We start from the raw sequence: 21,263 nt of genomic DNA, 5'->3' as shown, positions 1-21,263 counted from the left end.
GCTGATTGGCAAATACACACAATTAACAACAATATATAATTTATAAGTCATAGGTCATATAGATAATATACAGATGGAACAAAATGGCCATTAAAAAGTCTGTAGCTTTTGAAAGAAACTGTCCCCAGAACCAGAAAAATCATCTCAGCTGCTTTTAAAAAGATTCAGTGTTGTTACTGATCTGTTGAGAAGTGGTAGTTTATTTCACAGTCTAGCAGTTTGAATATAAGCCACTAAGTTCTTTAACTTGTTAAAACACTCCTTAGTTAACAGAAGTGAGATGTTCCTTGTGCTGAAACCATAGTGGTAAAGCATAAATTAGCACAACTCAGTTATAAACTTAAAACAGACTTATAGGCATTTATAATATTACCTATCATAAGCCAGTAGTTGTCAGTATAAAGATTTAATTTGGATAAAACCATTATAAATACAAAGACATGTATTTGCAACCTATGGTAGCATTCATCCAGCTGAAAGTTTATACAACAATTTAAAAAATATACTAGCTATATTATTTAATAGAAAACAACATAACCAATGCTAGTCTATGGCATGTGAGCTATACAAGAAGTAAATTGATCTTAGCCATGTTGAAGGTATGTAATGCATTGCTGATATAATCTACATTGTTGCCATTAATGATAATAAGTTGATAGAAAGAGCCATCACTAGAAAAGGCCATATTTCTTCCTTGGTTAATATCAGGAGAGAATGCTTTTAACTTGGATAATACAAACAATTTTAAAATGATTTACTTTGCTGGATAACTTGCAGAACTATTAATTGTATCGATAATGTAAATTTTCTTACCATGATTCACCTTTCTTGTTTTCGTATATAAAACAGCTCCAAGAGATGCCAGTAATATTCCCAAAAGAAGGCCTCCAATAAAAATGGCTGCTGTAAAAGCAACCTGATTTGAATCAGTACCCTCAAAGTGAGCTAAAAAAAGAAAGATTAGTGCAATAGATTTTAGAGACCATGAACAACAGTAACATTTCATTATCATAATCCTTTCATGTTATTGCATTGCTTTGGCTCTCTTTTATTTTATATTACTATCATCATATACAGCCCAAATAGTACACTAAGTTATTAAGCCTTCATAAAGACCTAGGTAACAAAAGAGTATACTCTGGGTAATTTTCGCACAGACTGTATTTATAAAGCTCTCTTTTATCTTCTGCTCTGTTCATACTCAGTTGTCATAAACTGACACCCAGTCAATATCCTCTGCAACTGACTCTTTCTCTGAGTTAAACATCAGTAACAAATGCATCTGCTTCACCACTTCTGTGTATTCCTAAAGACAGATTGACATATTATATCCTCATGTTTTTGTAAGTTAACTGGTATAACATAAACTGTACATGGAATCAGGAGTGGCCTTAGGTCAACTGGTGCCCTAGGCAAAATGGTTACATGGCACCCCCCCACCACACCACTCGGTGCCCCCCATCCTGGTCTACTTACAGCAAATAAATACTGGAAAAGCAGTCCTATTAGAGTGGCACCATAGGCAGATGCCTAGTTGGCCTATGCCTAAGGCCGGCTATGCGTGGAATCTTTTTTAGTATATTTCGGATACTAATCTGTGATTCATGCCACATGTTCAGTTTAGGATGTCAGACTGTGGTGATATATAGAAATGTCACTGGTGCTGTCATTAAACACAAAGACTTTGGAACACAGATGTGATATAATACCTTTTAGCGGACCAATACAGGTTTTGCAGTTACTCGAGCTTTCAAGCTGGCATGAAGCCTTCCTCAGGAGGTTTTAAGTTACTGATATTAGATACAGTGCTAAAATATTCACTTGTGCCTAGAAAGGGCACTACACAATTTATTTCCAAATGGCTAAAAAATAGACTTAAAAATGTTAGTATGGGAAAATGTGTGTGTGTGTGTGTGTGTGTGTGTGTGTGTGTGTGTGTGTGTGTGTGTGTGTGTGTGTGTGTGTGTGTGTGTGTGTGTGTGTGTGTATGTGTGCATGTGTGTGCATGTGTGTGCATGTGTGTGTGTATGTGTGTGTGTGGGGGAGGAGTGCAAGCTGAGTACAGTATCAGGACAGTTTAGGGAATGGAGAACATTTTTTTATCAGAAGCTTGCAGACACAATATGAAGTCTAGTCATGTAATGTAGTAGAATTTCACTTTAAAATTGTTATGGAAGCATCACCAAATGTTTCTTTGCGACATTCTTAAGTGGTAAACACAATGTGTTTTAAGGGAAATGGTTTTCAACCTGTATATGCTGAGGAAATAATATCTATGATACTAGCTTCATGAATTTAAAATGTTCTACAGTTCTATGAACTGTACAGGGAGTTAAGAGGCTGCTAGGGTGGAATCATTTGTAGTGGTGTCTAGCACAAAGATTAGTAAGAAAATGAATACACCTTTAGTATGAAAGAGGAGCGGCATGAAATGGAACATCTGTTGCAAATGTTTATCGGCACTGCAGTAAAAAAAAACATTAAAGACAATGCTGGCATGCAGGCAGGTAATTAACAAACTATTGTTAAATTTCATGGAAGTGAATGACATATTGTGTATCTGGCTTTTTTTTTTTCTTTTTTGGGGAGATTGTTTGAGGCTGTTTTCTTTTTAGGACTTTGAAAAAAATGCTGCATGTGTTCTGCTGACAGGTATGTGGATGTTAAAAGCTCTATTATTTTTGTATTAACAGGTATGGCATAAAAAAGAGTTGTGTCAGTTTTGTGGGTTAAGAGAATGCCTGTGTTGATACTGTAAACAAAGACAGGTATATATTAAAGTATAGGAAGAGAACTCCTGACTCTTTAGCACAAAGAAATAAAGTTCCAACTATTACCAAGATGCCTCAGGTTTGAATAGCAGCTCAGGAGTTCACACACACACACACACACACACACACACACACACACACACACACACACACTTTGCTTTTTCTGCCTGCTCCAAGTCTAATGTTATTTGCTGTACTGCTGCCTCTCTCATTTCATGTACTTAAATTTGGGTTCCTGATCTCTGTTTTGCTCCTTACTTCAACTGATACACTTATGTAAGACTTGCTGTGTTTATTTAATCTTATTTCTTTGTTTGTTTTAACTGGTAGCTTCCAACAAGCCTTAAGCCATTTATAGTGGAGGTCTGGGTAAAAAAGTTCCAACATATTACAGCAGTAGGAGCTATTATTCACATGATGTATATTATTTAGAATACACTAAAACAGAGTTGCTGCTGACAATTTCTACCTTCTTGTGGCTTCCTTATTAAGCTTGCCATTTTTTATACAACATTTGCATAGTCTTAAATTCCTTTCAGACATTGCCAGCCATTTTCTGTATTGTAGCTAACCAAGTAGCTAGAACAGTGGTGTAGAGGGATTAAGAGCTGAAGATGGCCCAGGCATCCTGTGTTCGATAAACTGCTGTTGACAGGAGAAGATAGGTGTGTCCAAGTTGGGAAGAAGAGGGAGGGCTACACTCAGGCACACCTTGTGGTTGATCTCTAGCAGAAACTGAAGGATGCACAGGGAGGTATTGTCTTCAAAGAGGTTGGACACTGAGAGTCACCACAGGGGTGGGGTGATATTCTAACATGCCCATTGCACATCTGTCCCTAGATGTTAATGGGTGCACACAAGGGATGTGAATCTATGTCTGCTCCCTGGCGGTAGTATGATGCTGCCCATGTTGCATCATTCTCCTTCTGGCCATGAGCATGAGTTGAAGTTAGTCCAAAAGAGACTAAAGGGGCTCAGTACACCTGTGAATGAGGTGAGGTCTCTGGGAGAGCTGGTGATGGCCAGCTGTGTGGAACCAAAAAATGTAATCAAAGAATGTGAGATAAATTCACTTAGGAATGAAGAATATTCATTAAATGTTCCCTAATAATACAACACACGTCATCTGCATAAATAATACCTCAGGTTTCTAAATCAGATTAGTGTGATTTCTATCTGAGCGAAATATTCTTTTCTCAGCCCAAATAGAGAGATAATGTTTGCTGGGCAATATGATCTGAGCAAAACATGAACATATTTACATTTTATGCAAAAGGTAGACTAATAATAAAGAGAAATATGAGCAAAATTTTAATAAAACCAACAAAGTTGCAAGCCAATAATTAATTTAGTGAACACAGACCTGTAATATTTACAGTTTTATAGTTTGTAGGATTTTGCCTCTAAACTGGCAACAAAGACATTGTTTCAGCATCCACTGACTACACATAATCATCTCTTTCTTTCAACTTTCATCTTTCATCTTACAAGTCTCTGTTAACACCTGTAACCTAGCAACTACTCCAGCACTTCTCTTCTACTACTACTATAAGTTTGTTTTCCCTTTTATATTCCTGTTATGTAACTGTACACATATCTGGTTTGTTAGAACTTCTACATACATAGTTTGTCAGAGGGGCTATGTTTGCATTTACTGAAATGTTCATTACCATTGTTATTGAAGATGCTATTGTGCAATAACAGAGTTACTGAATAGTGAATACATTCTGTGTACATAAAAAAATCTCACATTGAGCTGGTACTTTATTTTTTCACTGCCTTTCTCATTTCAAAATAAAATGGTAAATGAAAATGAGCATGGCTTTTCCAGATATTAGGTTATACGATCAATGTAACAGTTCAGAATTTGGCACAATCCATATCTGTTTGCATTACAGTCCAAATGCCACCAGCAGCATAAAATGTTATAGGTTGCTTGCTGTGAGGCATACAAAAAGTAGTAACATATGGCATATGTGAGCAATGAGGGCAGGCATTCAGACGTGTGCATTGATGATATTGTGCAGTCCCCCAAGGATGTTGTTGTTGTGAGTCATTGTGACCTCAAAGGCAACTTACTTAGGCAAGTACATGAATGATGACTTTCTGAGAGCGCTGCCAATCCAAAATTCCTACAGCACTCTATTGCCTTAAAATATTAAGCCAGAGCTGTTATAAGAATCCTAGGCTAAAGCAACCTTTTCAGTCCAGCCTGTATCCTTCTAACTGGTTGCCTGCCCTTTTATCGCTTCTAAGAATAATAGTAATTAAGCATCCAAAGCTAAATGGCAAAAAAATTACTTTGATGTGCCAACTTTAAATCTAAGTTCGAGAGTTCACATTTTCAGCAAGTAAAATGATGCAAGGTAGTTTAACACACAAACAGAACCATCTGAAAAACTGTGATCTGGACTGCACCAGACACTTAGATGCAATTTCTGAGACGTACATTGTTAATGAGCAATTGGGCAATGAGTGGCATCAGCATGATATGCGTGCACGTCATTCCATGAAAGTCCTTCCTTCAATGTCAAGAAAAGTTCTTCTTCTGAATTCACTGTCTCGCCTCCCCAGAATTCAAAATGATATGCACAAGTACTGTTCAACAAGTCATCAGAGGAAAAACTGTACAGTACAAGTTGCATCCAGGAAGGAACCAATACAAATAGAAACTAATCGACTTACATTAGAGCAAAGGCAACAAAGCAAATATACAGCGATCTCATTGCAACTAATCCATTCTCAGAAAATCGTTAAAGAAATAACATTCATTCATTCTTTCAACCAATAATGGATAAAAACAGCCTTGATGAGTCAAGAACTCTTATCTCTTTCTTCCACTAACCAGCCACCATGAAACAGTGTAGCATTCATTGAAAGTCCAGATAGTAGAAATCATCAAGTAATAACAGATAAAATAGACTTGATGAATTAAGAACTCATATCTATCCACTCCATGAAACAGCCAACAAAGTCCCCATCATATAGCACAACAGATACATACTAACCAATACTGGCAGCAATGGCAGGAGGATACACCACCAAATTGTGCCTCTGTGCCATGTATTACAAATCAGACACTTCTCATTGGAACCAGGGACAAATCCAGTTAGACAGGGACACTTGTCATATCAGTACTGTTGACTTAAGTCCTTGACAGAATAAGAGAATGTGAATTAATATAATTTTTTTCTGAAGAAACAAAATTTATTATAATTCTAATTATTGTCAATAACTATTAAGTGCAATTCACCAACTGTTTCTCTAAAAAGGTAATTTCATTGAGGACAAGGCCAAACTACATTTATGTATTACATTTTAATTTGACACACCAGTCCACCACCAGTCCTGTTTTGTCCACCAAACAATTGATATACAGATTCTGGTCCAGATTTACTTATAGGTAAACAAATCCAGAAATACCAATCAGACAATCCTTAGCACTTAAAATATTAGCTCTGTTTTGAGACATTGGCAGAGTCCAGTAAGCCAGATTACTACACTGATTTGCATTACATTTTAATGTGACACTTCCACAAGTCTAGTCGGCCCACCACACCTCTCACCTGTCCAAATTTCTGCAGAATGTTCAGATTTTGCCTCATTTTTCATCTGTTTCACATAAAATGTGTGATTATCTGGCAAAGCAGTTGGAAATGACTGTAGGTAAGACCCCTAGTCAGGTCATTGCAGCTACAGGATCCCCTTCATGAATCAGGATATCCACTCAGCCTACTTGGATCTACTTAAGTCAGTCAAGATGCAACCAAACACCCTGGTTTTGGGTGACTTTAATTACCCGTCTATAGATGGGCAATTACAGTCACCCTGATTTTGGGTGACTTTAATTACCCGTCTATAGACTGAGCAAATTATATGTTCTAACTCACTTGCCCAAAGGTTCCTAGACTTCGTTAACTCCAATGCCCTAGACCAGCTGGTTGACACACCCACAAGGGGCTCAAACATCCTAGACCTGGTGCTCACCAACATAGCGGACCTCTGCACCACCCCCAGTGTGTGGCCATCCCTGGTGAGATCTGACCACAAATCAGTCTCGTTAGAAGTAGCTATAACACAAAACCCCCTTAGCAACAACTAGACTAAAAAACTTCTCCAAGGCCAATTACAACCTCTTACTTGATGACATAAATAACTTCATAGCCCCTCCCCTCACTGATGGAACAGATATCTATGCTGAGTTATACACCAATGCTTTATACAAGCACCTGTACAGTTGTATTGACTCTGACATACCTGATAGAATCAAAGCAAGATCTTCAAGGAAAAACAAACCTGCCTGGTGGACAACTGCCAAATAGGCTCTACACAGAAAAAAAGAAATTGCTGTGTAAGAGTTGGAAGGGACAGTCTCAAAACTGGAAACACACCCTCCTCAACTTAAGCAAATAAGACTCCTAGTGAAGTCCTCCAAAGATAACTACGAATCCAAATTAGCTTCCCTAACTAACAATAAATACAAGGCTTTCTTTAGTTACATCCGTGACCTCAAAAGTAATGCCAGATTTTAGCTGAACTCTTAGTTAATGGTACTACATATATAGGATCATAGGATCATAGGAGGTTACTAGGCTATTGGTCCTGAGGCAGTTATAAGCCTAGCAGAGAGTTTAGCCCATGTTTAGACAAATCAGCACCCGATAACCCTATCCAGCAAGGACATGGGTGGAATTCCAGAGGTATATTTTCTGTTTCCCATCCAGTTATCCTGGTTGCACTTAAAAAGGAGTAAATAGGTACTCTGCTTTATGTGGAGAGGGAGTCTATTCCATAGATGCGGGAGTCTCTGGGACACAAATCTGTCCTGCCACAAGTCTTATTGATGTCACAGACCAGGTTGAGGCTACGTGTGCTGGTTACTTGAGCGAAGCTTGACTTGCATATATGCAGGAGTCCCATCAAGGTGGGGTCTGTGATCGCCTTGTATACCAGACAGAGGTCACTTCTGAGGAGTCTGTATAAAACTGAGTAGAGAGATAGGGCTTTTAGCCTATCTGTGAATGGTAGATGTTTGAGGCCCTGGATCCTCCTGGTGAGGAACCTCTGTGGTCTCTCCAGCTGCTGCATGTGCTTTGCGAGGTACATGCTGAAAGGGGCATTGTACTCAATAATGGGCCTTATAAGGGAAGAATACAGGGATGTTATAACCTCCTTGTCCCGGGATGAGGTAACCTTACTTATGAGGTAGCCATATAGAAGGCTTTCCATACAATGAAAGCAACATGGTGGTCAAAAGTCAGGTTTGCTATCAACCTGGGTTCTCAAATCTCTCACAACTGATTGTGTGTTTAGGACATTATTAATGAAATAATTTGTGGGGATGTCACTCTCCCCAAAGGGGATGATGATGCATTTTTTGGTATTCAGCTTGAGGCCATATTTCTGGCACCAGTCATTTGTCTGAGTGAGACCCTCTTGGAGGATGTCCACATCACTAGGGGAATTGATGACAGCACCCAACTTGTTGCAGTCATCTGCACACTTGGTCAGCCATAGCCCATTGGTTTTGGCCTGCGCCTCAGAAAAGTATATCCCAAATAACAGAGGCCCAAAGACCAAACCCTGGGGTATGCCGCTTGTTATGGGTCTACTGCTTGAGGTGGCTTCCCCTATTTTGACTATGTGGGTTTTATCAGTGAGCCAGTTTGCTACCCATCTGGTAACATATGGATGGATGCCTAGTTGAGAGAGCATATCTATTATGCCCGAGTGGGAATAGTGTCAAATGCTTTGGCCAGGTCAAGGTAGGCGGTGTGCACCATCTTCCCCTTGCCCATGGCTTTGCTGACAGTCTCAAAGAAGTCAACCAAATTTAGCAGACATGACATCCCCTTGATGAAGCAAACTGTGTGGGATCAAGTGTTTGGAGGTTGCCAATGTCCTTGTTAATGAGATCCAAGATAATCGGTTCCATGGACTTGCAGATCAGGCTAGTTAAGCTGATGGGTCTGTAATTTCCTGGATCGGTGGATGCTCCACTTTTGTGTAAAGGGATGACAGTGGCTGTCCTCCACTCAGCTGGGATAAAGCCAGTACTCAGGCTTTGATTGAATAGGGTGCCTAATGGTGCTGCAAGTTCCTGCCTGAGTTCACATAGGATGCAGCCTGGGATGTTATCGGGTCCCATGGAGGCTGTGTTTTTTGCCTTCAAGAGAGCAGTGATGACTTGTTCCCTAGATATAAGGGGGCAGGTACTGGGGATATCCTGATTTACTGATGGAGGGACAGAGGGGTAAAGTTTTCACTGACTCTGTCAGCCAGCATGTTTGCTATATCTATGGCATTTGTATATGTGGTGTTCTTGACCACCAGTTCTAAACAGATCTGGGTGCTTCCTGTGAGGTTGTGGACATATGTGAAGAAGGCCTTATGATTGTCTCTAGTAGACGTGGCCAATTGGGACTCAAAGTTTGCTTTGGAGGATTTCACTAGTGCTCTTATTTGTTTGTTCAGGCTAAGGAGTCATTGCTTCCAATTGGTCACCTGCTCCTTCTTGGTCTTGGACAGCAATTTTTTCCTTTTGTTATAGAGTTTATTTATTGCTGCTGTCCACCAGACAGGTTTACTCTTCCTTGAGGAGGATGATTTAGTCCTGTCAGGTATTCTTGATTCCATGCATCTATATAAATGCTCGTATAGTGCTTTGGTGTAGTTTTGGATATTGATGCCAGTTCCTTCAGTGGGGGAGGGAGCTGTGAAGCTGTTTATACCATCCATCAGGAGGCTGCAATCAGCTTTGGAGAGGTTTTTATGTCTGATCCTAGCTAAAACCTGTGGATATTTATGTCTGATCCCTAGCTAGAACCTGTGGATATAGCAAACTTGCTGGCTGACAGGTTTGGTGAAAACTTTGCTCCCCTGTCCCCACCATATATATCCCAAAGCATCCCTAACACCTGTCCCCTACCTAGTATCTGTGAGGAGAAGGTCTTAAATGCCCTCATCAAGGCCAAAAACACAGCCTCTATGCGACCAGACAGCATCTTGGGCTTTGTTCTACATGGGTTAAAACAGGAATTAGCATCACCATTGAGCAGGCTTTTCAATCACAGCCTAAGCACTGGCTTCATCCCAGTAGAATGGAAAACCGCTACTGTCATCCCTTTACACAAAGGGGGGGGGCGCATCCATGGACCCCGGGAACTATAGACCCATTAGCCTGACCAGTCTTATCTGCAAGCCATTGTATGAATCATCATGGACCTTATTAACAAAGATATAAGAAATCTCCAAATGTTCAACCCCATGCAGTTTGGTTTTGTCAAGGGGAGATCATACCTGTTAAACTTAGTGGACTTCTTCAAGAGAGTCACTAAAGCCCTAGATGAGGGCAAATCTGTGCATATGGTCTACCTAGACCTAGCCAAGGCCTTTGACACAATCCCCCACTCAGGCATCATTGATAAACTCACCCAGCTGGGACTCAACCCATATATTGTCAGGTGGGTTGCAAACTGGCTCACTGATATAATTCATACAGTCAAAACAGGGGACTCCACCTCCTAGAGCAGAACTGTTACCAGTGGTGTTCCACAGGGATCAGTTTTGGGACCCCTACTGTTTGGAATCTACTACTCTGAAGTACAGGCTAAAATAAATGAACTTTGGCTGACAAAGTTTGCTGATGACTGCAAACTGGGAGCGATCATTGAAACCTCTAGTGATGTCAACATCCGGCAAGAAGGTCTTGCACAGACTAATGACTGGTGCCAAAGTCATGGTCTTAAACTTAACACAAAAAATGGATTATCATCCCCTTTGGCAAGGGTGATGTTCCTGCAAGCTACCACATCAATAGCAATACCCTAAGCACTCAATCAGTGGTGAGAGATCTGGGTGGACAGCAACCTTAACTTTGATCACCATGTCACCATAGTGGTAAGAAGGGCATGTTATATTGCTCATCTCATATGTAAGGGCATCACCTCTAGAAAAAAGAGGTTATAACCCCCCTGTACTCTTCCCTCATCAGGCCAATAATAGAGTACAATGCTCCCTTTGGTATGTTTCTTTCCAAACATCTGCAGCAATTTGAGAGACCACAAAGCTTCCTTACAAAGAAAATTCAGGGCCTTCAAGATCTGTCTTATGCGGACAGACTGAAATCATTGTCACTTTACTCTGTGTCATACAGACTGCTCAGAGACAACCTGTACCTTGCATATAGAGCAATCTCTGACCCAGCTTTAATAGAAATGCTGCACATTTGCAAGTCAAATGGCACATGGGTCATTCGCTCGAAGGACCTTGACCTGGTATGTGACATCAACAGAACTGCTGGAGAGACAGATTTGTCTCACAGAGGTTGCCCTACCTTTGGAAGAAGCTTTCTATTCATGTTTAACAAAGCCCCTCATTGTCCCTATTTAAGCATAATTTGGATGATTGGATAGGTTACTGAAAATTCACCCCAGGGGTTCCACCTGTGTCCCTCTTGGACAGGGTCAACAGATGTCTGCTTGAACCAGACATCCTTGTGAACACAGGTTGAACTTGACTAGGCTTGTAAGGGCCCTGGGGCTGTTAGCCTAGTAACCTCCTATGATCCTATGAAAGCACTGGTGATTGAGGCCACTAAACAATGACAGACACATCTTGACGTCCTGTCCTTCAGAAAGTGTATACTGACACAAAACCTGTTAATTATAGCAGGTTGCAGATTTCTAACTTTATAAGGGGTACCATTTAAAATCTGTCCCTATTTTTGGCCTTTGTCCCACACCACCATTGTTGTGAACAAGTCACTAAATAGTGACACACAGCTGAGTTTCAAACTTCACATACTTCACAATAATGCATGTTAACACAAAACCTGTTATTCTAGCAACTTTCTATGTTTATAAAAGCAATGTTTAAAATCTGTCCCTGTTTTTTGGCCCATTGTCCCACCACCACTACTGATCAAAGTCGCACTAAATGACAGACATTTGAGTTTCAATGCAGACTTCCTATTCTTCAGAAAGTGCATGTCAGCACAATAACACAAAACCTGTTATTCTAACAGTTTTCTAAGTTTACAAGAGCGATATTAAAAATCTTTTAACTTACTTACTTTGTGAAAACAAGCACACATTTCACAAAGACAGAAATACTATACCAGTTGTTCTGTTTCTTTCCAGTGCATCTGAGGCTCACCATCTCTAATAGCAAGGCAGGTCCCCAGAACTGATAACAGGTAAAAAATTTGCACTAGCAGTTGTTGCTGAAATCGTCAAAGCTTGTCTACTAGTCTGGAACAAACAGTACTGTAATACTCTCAGTCTCAATGAAACCAGCAGCTAACCAAGCAAAGCCCTAGTCTATTTCTTTTTTCTAAATTACAGTAATGTGTCCACACCAAGTGATTTATTTAAACAAAAAAGTAAGAACATATTGTATGACTTTCTGTGGGTGCCAAAGACAAAGCACTTGCAAATGGATCTTCTCTGCACTCACCCCCCACCCCCCCCCGCACAGTCAGTCACAAGTCTTTGGGGTGGTAGCTGAAGCTCGTCTAGTCAGGATGTAATAGATGAGTTTTTGTGGGTTCTGTTCAAGCAGCTTTATTATGTACAAACACATCATAGCCTCACCTCAGGCTTTGTGCCCACTGAATGGTGCGCAGCAACGGTTATCCCACTCCACAAAGGGGGAGCCACCATGGACCCCGGGAACTACCACCCCATTAGCCTGATGAGCCTGGTCTACAAGGCTATGGAGCGTATCATCATGGAACTTATAAACAATGACATTGGTAATCTCCAAACTCTGGACCCCACCCAGTTCGGGTTTGTAAAAGTCAGATCATGTCTCCTAAACCTGATAGACTTCTTTGAAGCGGTCACCAAAGCTGTAGATGAGGGTAAGGTGGTACACACAGCCTATCTAGGTCTCGCCAAGGCTTTTGACACCATCCCCCACTCTGTAATTATAGACAAACTCACTAAACTAGGTATAAATCCCTATGTCACAAGATGGGTTGCCAACTGGCTCACTGACCGAACCCACACTGTGAAAGTAGCAGACTCTAAATCCAACTTCAGACCAGTGACAAGTGGAGTACCACAGGGTTCAGTCCTAAGTCCTCTGGTGTTTAGTATCTACTTCTCTGAAGTACAGGCTAACACAGAAGGTCTTTGGCTAACAAACTTCGCAGATGACTGCAAACTAGGAGCCATAATCAAATCTCCTAACGATGTGGATATCCTACAAAAGGGCCTCACTGAGACAGATGCCTGGTGTCAAAGCCATGGCCTCAAGCTCAATGCCAAAAAGTGCATTGTCATCCCTTTTGCTAAAAACTCTGTACCCATGAACTACCACATAGGCAGTAGTCTACTTAACACCGAATGTGTGATAAGAGACCTTGGGACACAGGTGGACAGTAGTCTCTCCTTTGATAATCACGTCGCCACAATAGTCAGGAAATCCTTCTACATGGCACACCTCATCACAAAAGGTTTCTCATCCAGGAAAAAAGAGGTCATTGTTCCCCTCTACTCATCACTCATTAGACCCATTATAGAGTACAACACCACTTTTGGTATGTACCTCACAAGATATCTACAACAACTGGAAAGGCCACAGAAATACCTCACAAAGAGGAATACCAGCCTCAAACAGATGCCCTACACAGACCGTCTCAAAAAACTCCAGCTTTACTCTGTCGCATATCGCCTACTCAGAGGCGATCTCTGCCTAACATACAAAGCTATGTCAAACCCAGAGCTGTTGGACATGCTCCACGTAAAGAAATCCCAATCCCTCCGAGCTACACGCTCTAGGGACCTAAACCTTGTCACCACAATAAACAGAACATGCTGGAGGGATAGATTCCGGTCTCAGAGACTTCCCATACACTGGAACAAACTACCTATCTATATCAAACAAACCTCCTCATTAGCACTGTTCAAGAAAAATCTTGATTATTGGATGGGAGATAGGAAATTCATTCCGTGGATCACTTCTGTGGCTCTGCTTGACAGGGGCACAGGAAAATAATTTTTTTGGGTGGCAAAAGCCAGGGTACCGTTTGGCTAGGCTTATATAGGCCCTAGGGTGAATAGCCTAGTACCTACCTATGAACCTATGATTGAAGCTTATTAACTTTAACTTAAGTAACTTATATACAAACTAGCTCCATCCATTCATACATGCTCACTCGCTGGCTCTACACTGAGTATAGCATGTGCCTGCTATTTATATATGCAAGTTCAGTCCTTCATATGGGCGCCTGCCCCTCTTGTAAATTTGTGTTTGGATACTCCTTCTGGGCCCATCTCATTTGCTCACTCAACTGAGTGCAGTGAGATCATATTCTGATTTCAGGCACTCCTACTGTGTACAAAGAGAGCATCTGGGAAACAAAAAAAAAATTAAGCTTGTTTCCTGCCTTTCCTGTTAAGTGGTATAGACTATTTGTAGGCTTCTGAGCCCTCAAGCCCTTCTGTGTTGGAGGGAAGCCTTCTAGCTTAGTTTTTTTTTCTTATAACTAACCAGTTTTCTAGTTTCAGCACTCAAATCTGTTTCTTTGATCTCAGCACTTGTTCAGAAAAAAAAAAATTTCATCTGCTTTTACTGTACTTGTGTTTCTACCTACTTTATTTTACTTTTGCATCATCTTAAAAGTACTGAATTGTATTTATTACTGCTTGGTGTAACTCATTCTAAGCCTTTTGGTTTAAACACTTGGGCTTCGGACCAGTTATTTTGCACTGAGAGGGTTTGTGGTCTGCACTGTAGTGGCAGAACATGTAGCTTACATCCTTCTAGGTTGGGAACTGCTGATTGAGGGCTCAGTGTCTGTTATTCTAAAAGTGTATTAATTCTGGTTTAAGCACTTGGGCTTTCAGGCCAGTTATTTTACATTAAGAGGGTTCGTGGTCTGCACTCTTGTGGGACGAGAGGCTGGACTCTGCCCTTCTGAGCTGGGAATTTCTGGTTAAAGGCTTATAGTGCATGCATATCTGAACTGCTTCTTACTGAAGTTGGTGCGCCTTGTTTGCTGTGGCATAGACTGGATTCGGGCCTGCTGGATCTAGCTTTGTTTGTGTAACTTGAGCACTAATCCAGGCATTCTCTAAAGTATTCAATTGTATTTATTACTGCTTGGTAGTAACTTGATTAAAGTGTAGCTATCATACTAAGTCTTTTGGATTAAGCACTTGGGTTTCAGACCAGTTGTTTTACATTAGGAAGGTTTGTGGCATGCACTGTGGTGGCAGGACAGGTAGCTTTCATCCTTCTAAGTTGGGAACTGCTGATTGAGAGCCTAGTGTCTATTATTCTTAAAGTGTATTAGTTCTGGTTTAAGCACTTGGGCTTCTGGCCAGTTATTTTACATTAAGAAGGTTCATGGTCTGCACTCTTGTGGGAGAAGAGGCTGGACTCTGCCCTTCTGAGCTGGGAATTTCTGGTTAAAGGTTTATAGTGCCTGAATATTTGAACTGTATCTTACTGAAATTGGTACACCTTGTTTGCTGTAGCATAGACTAGATCCAGGCCTGCTGAATCTAGCTTTGTTTATATGCTTGTTGTTTGTTTGCTTGTTATTTCCCTGGAATGCTAATTCCACCTAATACGGCTTCTCAGCTTCTGTGGATCACTAGTGATATCTGCATTGCTTACTGTACTTATTTCCTTGTTTCACTTGAAAGAAAGTTACTGTTTGTCATTTTTGCATTTAAGTTACCTGTAACACATTGCACTTAAGTTACCTGGCACTTGCTCACTAAAGCAATTATATAAGTCAGCACTAAAAATTAAAAGCACTACACCCTCACTCCCCACTGGCCCTTGTTTTCAATTATTAAGGAATTCCCAATATTATTCTAGCATGTCCAAAGGTCAGTTGTCAATCTCCTCTCCGGTCCAGCTGGTGAATCTGGGAATCTTGAGGCAATGTTACAACTGCCTCATGTACACAGACAACCCTTTCCTCCTCCCAACAAATTCCAACACATGTGAGAGATGCAACCATATAACCAAACTGGAGGCTAAGCTCTCTCAACTCAGTACTGGCATAACCAGTCAGGAGGAAATGTAGATACAAACTGGAAGTCGACCACCACAATAAATGGATAAAATATATTTAATGTGAACAGATAAGCGCTTTCACGTGTACCAAGACACGCTTCTTCAGATCCTTACAACAGACATCTTTGAAGTTCAAATATATATATACATTTCTAAAACAATCAATTAACTTAATTAATCTAATTTTAAGCATGTGGTTAAAATCATTCAATTAAACAGGCCATGCACTGGCAGGTACTGTTGCTTGTGTTACAAAGTAAACAATTACAGAATGAAAAAGGTTAAGCAATTACAGAATGAACAAATTTTCTTGGTTAAAACAACGACAGCTGATCATAAAACCATATATCCTAAAAACTCTTATTCATGCAGTCCTAGTAACTAAAGTTAATATATATTCTAAAAAACTCTGTATCAAATATATCATATGGGTATATCATAGATGTGCAAAACCGCTGAGATGGAATGAAAACTAAAATATCAAATTTTGTCAGGCAATGGCATAGGATTGCTGCACTTTTCTTTAAGACTTCTTATCTATTAAATGAACTATCAATGAAGGCAAAAACATAGCTTATATATGAGTCTAAAAATGTATAAATATAAATATAAATATAAATATGAATGTAAATGTAACAATGTGAAATTTCTGTACATGTATATGTATGAACAAACATAAAAATATATAAAAAATGTATACATATTGATAAAATCATGTATGTGGCTTGCTTAATGATGAGCAACAGTATCAAATGAACACAGTGAACGGGAATAAAACCAAATGTGATCAAATACCTGGAAATGAATTGATCTCATGTGCTAAATAAATCTCATGAACAAAAACAAGTTTCGAAGAGATTAAAATATGTAAACATTAAAATGAAAATCATGAAATAATTCTTTGTATCTACAGAAGTGCATAGCCATATACTTTCCAAATATGTATGTAAAAAATGACAATCAATCAAAATATAACAGGCTAAAACATCCTGGCAGGATATATAAAGCAAATTAACCTTTCTTATGCTGACATTGTATGTGTATCAGAAAAAAATGCTAATCCAAGTCTATGTATGAAATAATAAGAAATATAATAATAAAGAAGTATAATCAAATAAACATATCTATATACTCAACCACTAAAATCAGATATTGTTAATAGAATTACTTTGCACTGCGTCCTTTTAAAGGAGCCCTTACACTGACATATTGATTGAGACCTGGCTCATAATGCGCTTTGAGTTTGAAAATCCAAGAGAGTTCCACTAACTCTAAATCATTAAAATTATCTCCATCTCTAGAATTGGGTAAAACTGTCTGTAGGATTCTAAATGCTAATAACCAGTCAGGAGGAGAAGGAAACCACACTCACTACAATTCCAGTTTCACATAGACCTACCACGACAGCAAACCAAACACATAATCACACAAAAACATACTCGGAGGCTCTAAATAAAGATCTGCCTAAGCAGCAGAGACCTCCAAAGCAAACACCCAAACAACTGCTACCCCAAAACAAAACACGTGCAACACATATCTCACAAAGCCAGTGTGCCGAACAGTCACAGCCCTTAAGACTAAACAACACACCTGATACACTTGTAATAGGTGACTCTATCGTCAGGCACACTGACGCCCGCCACCAGGCTGAACAAGGAGAGGGTCACGGTGAGCAGCCTGTCGGGTGCTAGGATCCACCACATAACACAAGCACTCAGGTCACTCCAAGGCAAGTACAAATATGACTCAGTCATTGTCCATGCTGGTGTGAATGACCTGAGACGTACCTCCCTGGACTACATGAAAAGAGACATAAAGGAGCTCTCTGAGCATGTAGCCCAGGCCGGTATGACCCTGACCTTGAGTAGCATCTTACCCTCACCAAGAATGATGCCACAATATGAAGACAAGATGATCAATTTCAACAATTGGCTTAAGTACTGGTGTCATTCAAAGGGGATCCAATGCTGGTCAGCTTGGGATGATATGCTCGACAAGCCACGATGCTTCGCTAGGGACGGCTTGCACCTGTCACCCCTGGGCTTTTGGATATTGGCAAAGGCTCTTGCTACCCCCATAGTGCCTTTTTTAGGCAAGGCTCAAAAGACAAACCCACCTCCATAGGTATCACAAGGGACAAGAAACTAAGAGTAATGCTACTCAATGCCAGAAGTCTAAACCTCAAGATGCACGCACTCAAAACTCTCCTTAGCATGGAGAACATCGATATCTGTGCAGTAACAGAAACCTGGTTCAGGGCTCCCGAGAGCACCCCAGCACTACCAGGTTATACCTCATGCCATGCTTTTTGGCCCCAAAACTTGGACCGAACCACAAAAGGAGGGGGAGTATTGATATTCATCAAAGATACCCACACCTCCAGGTTGGTGGCAAAGCATGAAGCATCAGAGACTATCCATGTGCAACTAACAGTGGGTAAAACTGCCTTCCAGTTTATAGCCTGCTACAGACCACCCTCCCAAACCCAGGAACCCCACTCGGCCTTTCTGAGAGCACTGGAAAATATGAAGGTCTTTCCAAACACCATTATATTGGGCGACTTCAACTACCCAAACATAGACTGGGAGCATTACTCTAGCTCCAACACCCTAGCCCAAAGGTTCCTAGAATTTATAAACTCAAATGCTATGGAACAACTTGTTACCACTCCCACAAGAGGGGAAAACATACTGGACCTGATCATCACCAACATGGGGACTCTATGCTCCAGAGCAGAAGTGTATCCCTCACTGGTAAGATCAGACCATAAACTAATCTCACTGGATATTCACATCCCGACCCCACCCCTTGCCCAGAAAACCACAGTGAAAAACTTCTCTAAAGCAAATTTCACACTCCTCAAAACCATGGTGGAATCCTTCAAAGTCCCCGGGCCTGAGGAAAATACGTCCCAGACCGCAGAATCCTTTATAAACGCATTCTATGAACACCTTCAGGAATGCATGGATCATGCGATCCCAAATAAAACCAAGACCCACTCCTCCAAAGGCAGACGTCCTGTCTGGTGGACCCTAGCCATAAACAAACTATACAATAGAAGGAGGAAGCTACTAAATGATAGAGCAAAATCCCAAAAAGGGAAGGCATCACTGATCAGTATTAGCAAAAAACTACAGGCACTCATAAAATTGTCTAAGGCCAGCTTCGAGAGAAAAATTGCACAGGACACTAAGGATAATCACAAGGCTTTCTTTAGTTATGTTAGGAACCTGGGTGGTAATTCCCAGATATGCTCAGAATTAGTCCAAAATGACAAAAAATACACTGAACCCACAGACATTGCCAACATCCTAGCTGACAGGTTCAGCGCAAACTTCTCCCCCCCCCCACCAAAAGGGCAAATATCCATCCCAGCAGAGTGCTGCCCCCCTGACATCTCAGATGCTCAGGTAAGAGCCGCCCTCTCCAAAGCAAAAAACACTGCATCAATGGGACCAGACGGTGTCCCGGGCTGCATCCTACATGAACTCCAAGAAGAGCTAAACCCAAACATAAAACTACTGTTCAGTCTCAGCCTTACTACAGGATATGTGCCCAAAGAGTGGCGTACAGCAACAGAGGTCCCTCTCCATAAAGGTGGTGCCTCAACGGATCCTGGAAACTATCGCCCCATAAGCCTGACTAGCTTGGTCTGCAAAGCTATGGAAAGGATCATCATGGACCTCATAAATAAAGATATTGGGGACCTACAGACACTGGATCCTACCCAGTTCGGCTTTGTTAAGGGCAGATCCTGCCTCTTAAACCTGGTTGATTTCTTTGAAACAGTCACCAAGGCCATTGACGAGGGGAAGGTGGTCCACACAGCCTACCTGGACCTCGCACAAGCCTTCGATACAATACCCCACTCGGGCATTATGGATAAGCTCACCAGCTTAAATATAAACCCCTATGTCACTAGATGGATTGCAAACTGGCTCAAGGACAGAACCCACATGGTTAGAATTGCTGGTGCCATGTCAGACTCCAAACCAGTTACAAGTGGTGTCCCACAAGGCTCAGTCCTGGGACCTCTCTTGTTCGGTATATATTTCTCGGAGGTACAGGCCAACATGGAAGGACTGTGGCTGACCAAGTTCGCAGATGACTGCAAACTGGGCACCATAATCGACTCTCCAGCTGACACAAGCATCCTCCAAAAGGGCCTCATAGAAACAGACAACTGGTGCCAGAGCCATGGCCTCAAGCTAAATGCCAAAAGTGTATAGTCATCCCCTTTGGCAAAAACAAAGTGCCCACAAATTACCACATAGGTGGTAATCCATTAAGTACAGAAGAAGTAATTAGGGACCTGGGGACCCAAGTTGATAGCAATCTCTCATTTGACAACCACGTGGCCAAAGTGGTTAGGAAAACATTTTATATAGCCCACCTAATCATGAAGGGATTCACATCTAGATCAGGGGAGGTCATCGTGCCTCTTTACTCATCCCTCATCAGGCCCATAATTGAGTACAATGCCCCTTTTGGGATGTACCTTACCAGACACCTGCAGCAACTGGAAAGACCCCAAAAGTACCTCACCAAGAGGATCAAAGGGCTCAAACAGATGCCATATGCTGCCCGGTTAAAGAAACTCCAGCTCTACTCAGTGTCATACCTCCTGTTCAGAGGCGATCTGTGCCTCACGTATAAAGCCATGTCCAACCCGGAATTAATGGACATGCTGCACCTCAGAAAATCCAAATCCCATCTTGCTACGCGCTCGAGAGACTTGAACCTCAGCACTGAAATAAATAGGACATGCTGGAGGGACAGATTCATAACCCAGAGGCTCCCTCCACTCTGGAATAAAATCCCAGTCCAGGTTAGGCAGAGTCCCTCATTGACTCTCTTCAAGAGGAATCTTGATGAGTGGATGGGAGATCGTAGGTTTACCCCAGGTATCACTTCTGTGTCACTGTTAGACAGAGGCACAGTATACTAACCTCGAAAAAGGGCATAGCAAAATAAATTTAAAATGGGTGGCGAAAGCCAAACACATTCTGGCTAGGCTTATAAATGCCCTAGGGCAGATAGCCTAGTATGAACCTATGAACCTATATGCTTCTTAAAGACACAGAACACAAACTCTGTTGTACAGTAGTCATGCAGTAGCCATGCATGATGACGTAAAAGGGGGTGGGAAGATTGCTGGAGTGTCTTGGACATCTGTGTAGGATGTGTTTGCCCTTACCTTCTGTTTCCTGTAGTCACAAGTCCCATAGTTATAGCCATCCCTGCCATGGGATAGATCCAGACCCAACATGAAAAGACAGCACAGTGCATAACAACAGCACTCACATTACTTATTTATTTGACATTTGTTAACCCAGTTGGTCCAGCTGGGCCAGAGCCCTTTTCCAGCGGAGACCCGGGGAGAAAAGTTCCACAAAAGCATTAATACAAAAGTACATAACTACATAAACCTAATACATAATACATAACTACCTAACA

General features: G+C 41.1%; 1 protein-coding gene across 1 annotated transcript in view; it reads right to left on the bottom strand.

Moving 5' to 3' along the window:
* Positions 1-21,263, bottom strand: part of LOC122809148 (carcinoembryonic antigen-related cell adhesion molecule 21-like) — a 618,106-nt gene that overhangs the window by 142,936 nt on the left and 453,907 nt on the right. The window contains exon 4 of the mRNA XM_044080430.1: positions 814-945. Within this exon, the coding sequence (XP_043936365.1) occupies positions 814-945 (132 nt within the window). The remainder of the gene's footprint in view (positions 1-813; positions 946-21,263) is intronic.

Source organism: Protopterus annectens, chromosome 8.part0, assembly GCF_019279795.1.
Source record: "Protopterus annectens isolate FY-2018-M chromosome 8.part0, PAN1.0, whole genome shotgun sequence".
Taxonomy (NCBI): domain Eukaryota; kingdom Metazoa; phylum Chordata; order Ceratodontiformes; family Protopteridae; genus Protopterus; species Protopterus annectens.
The sequence above is the reverse complement of the archived record's forward strand: the minus strand, read 5'-3'. Positions and strand labels throughout refer to the sequence as shown.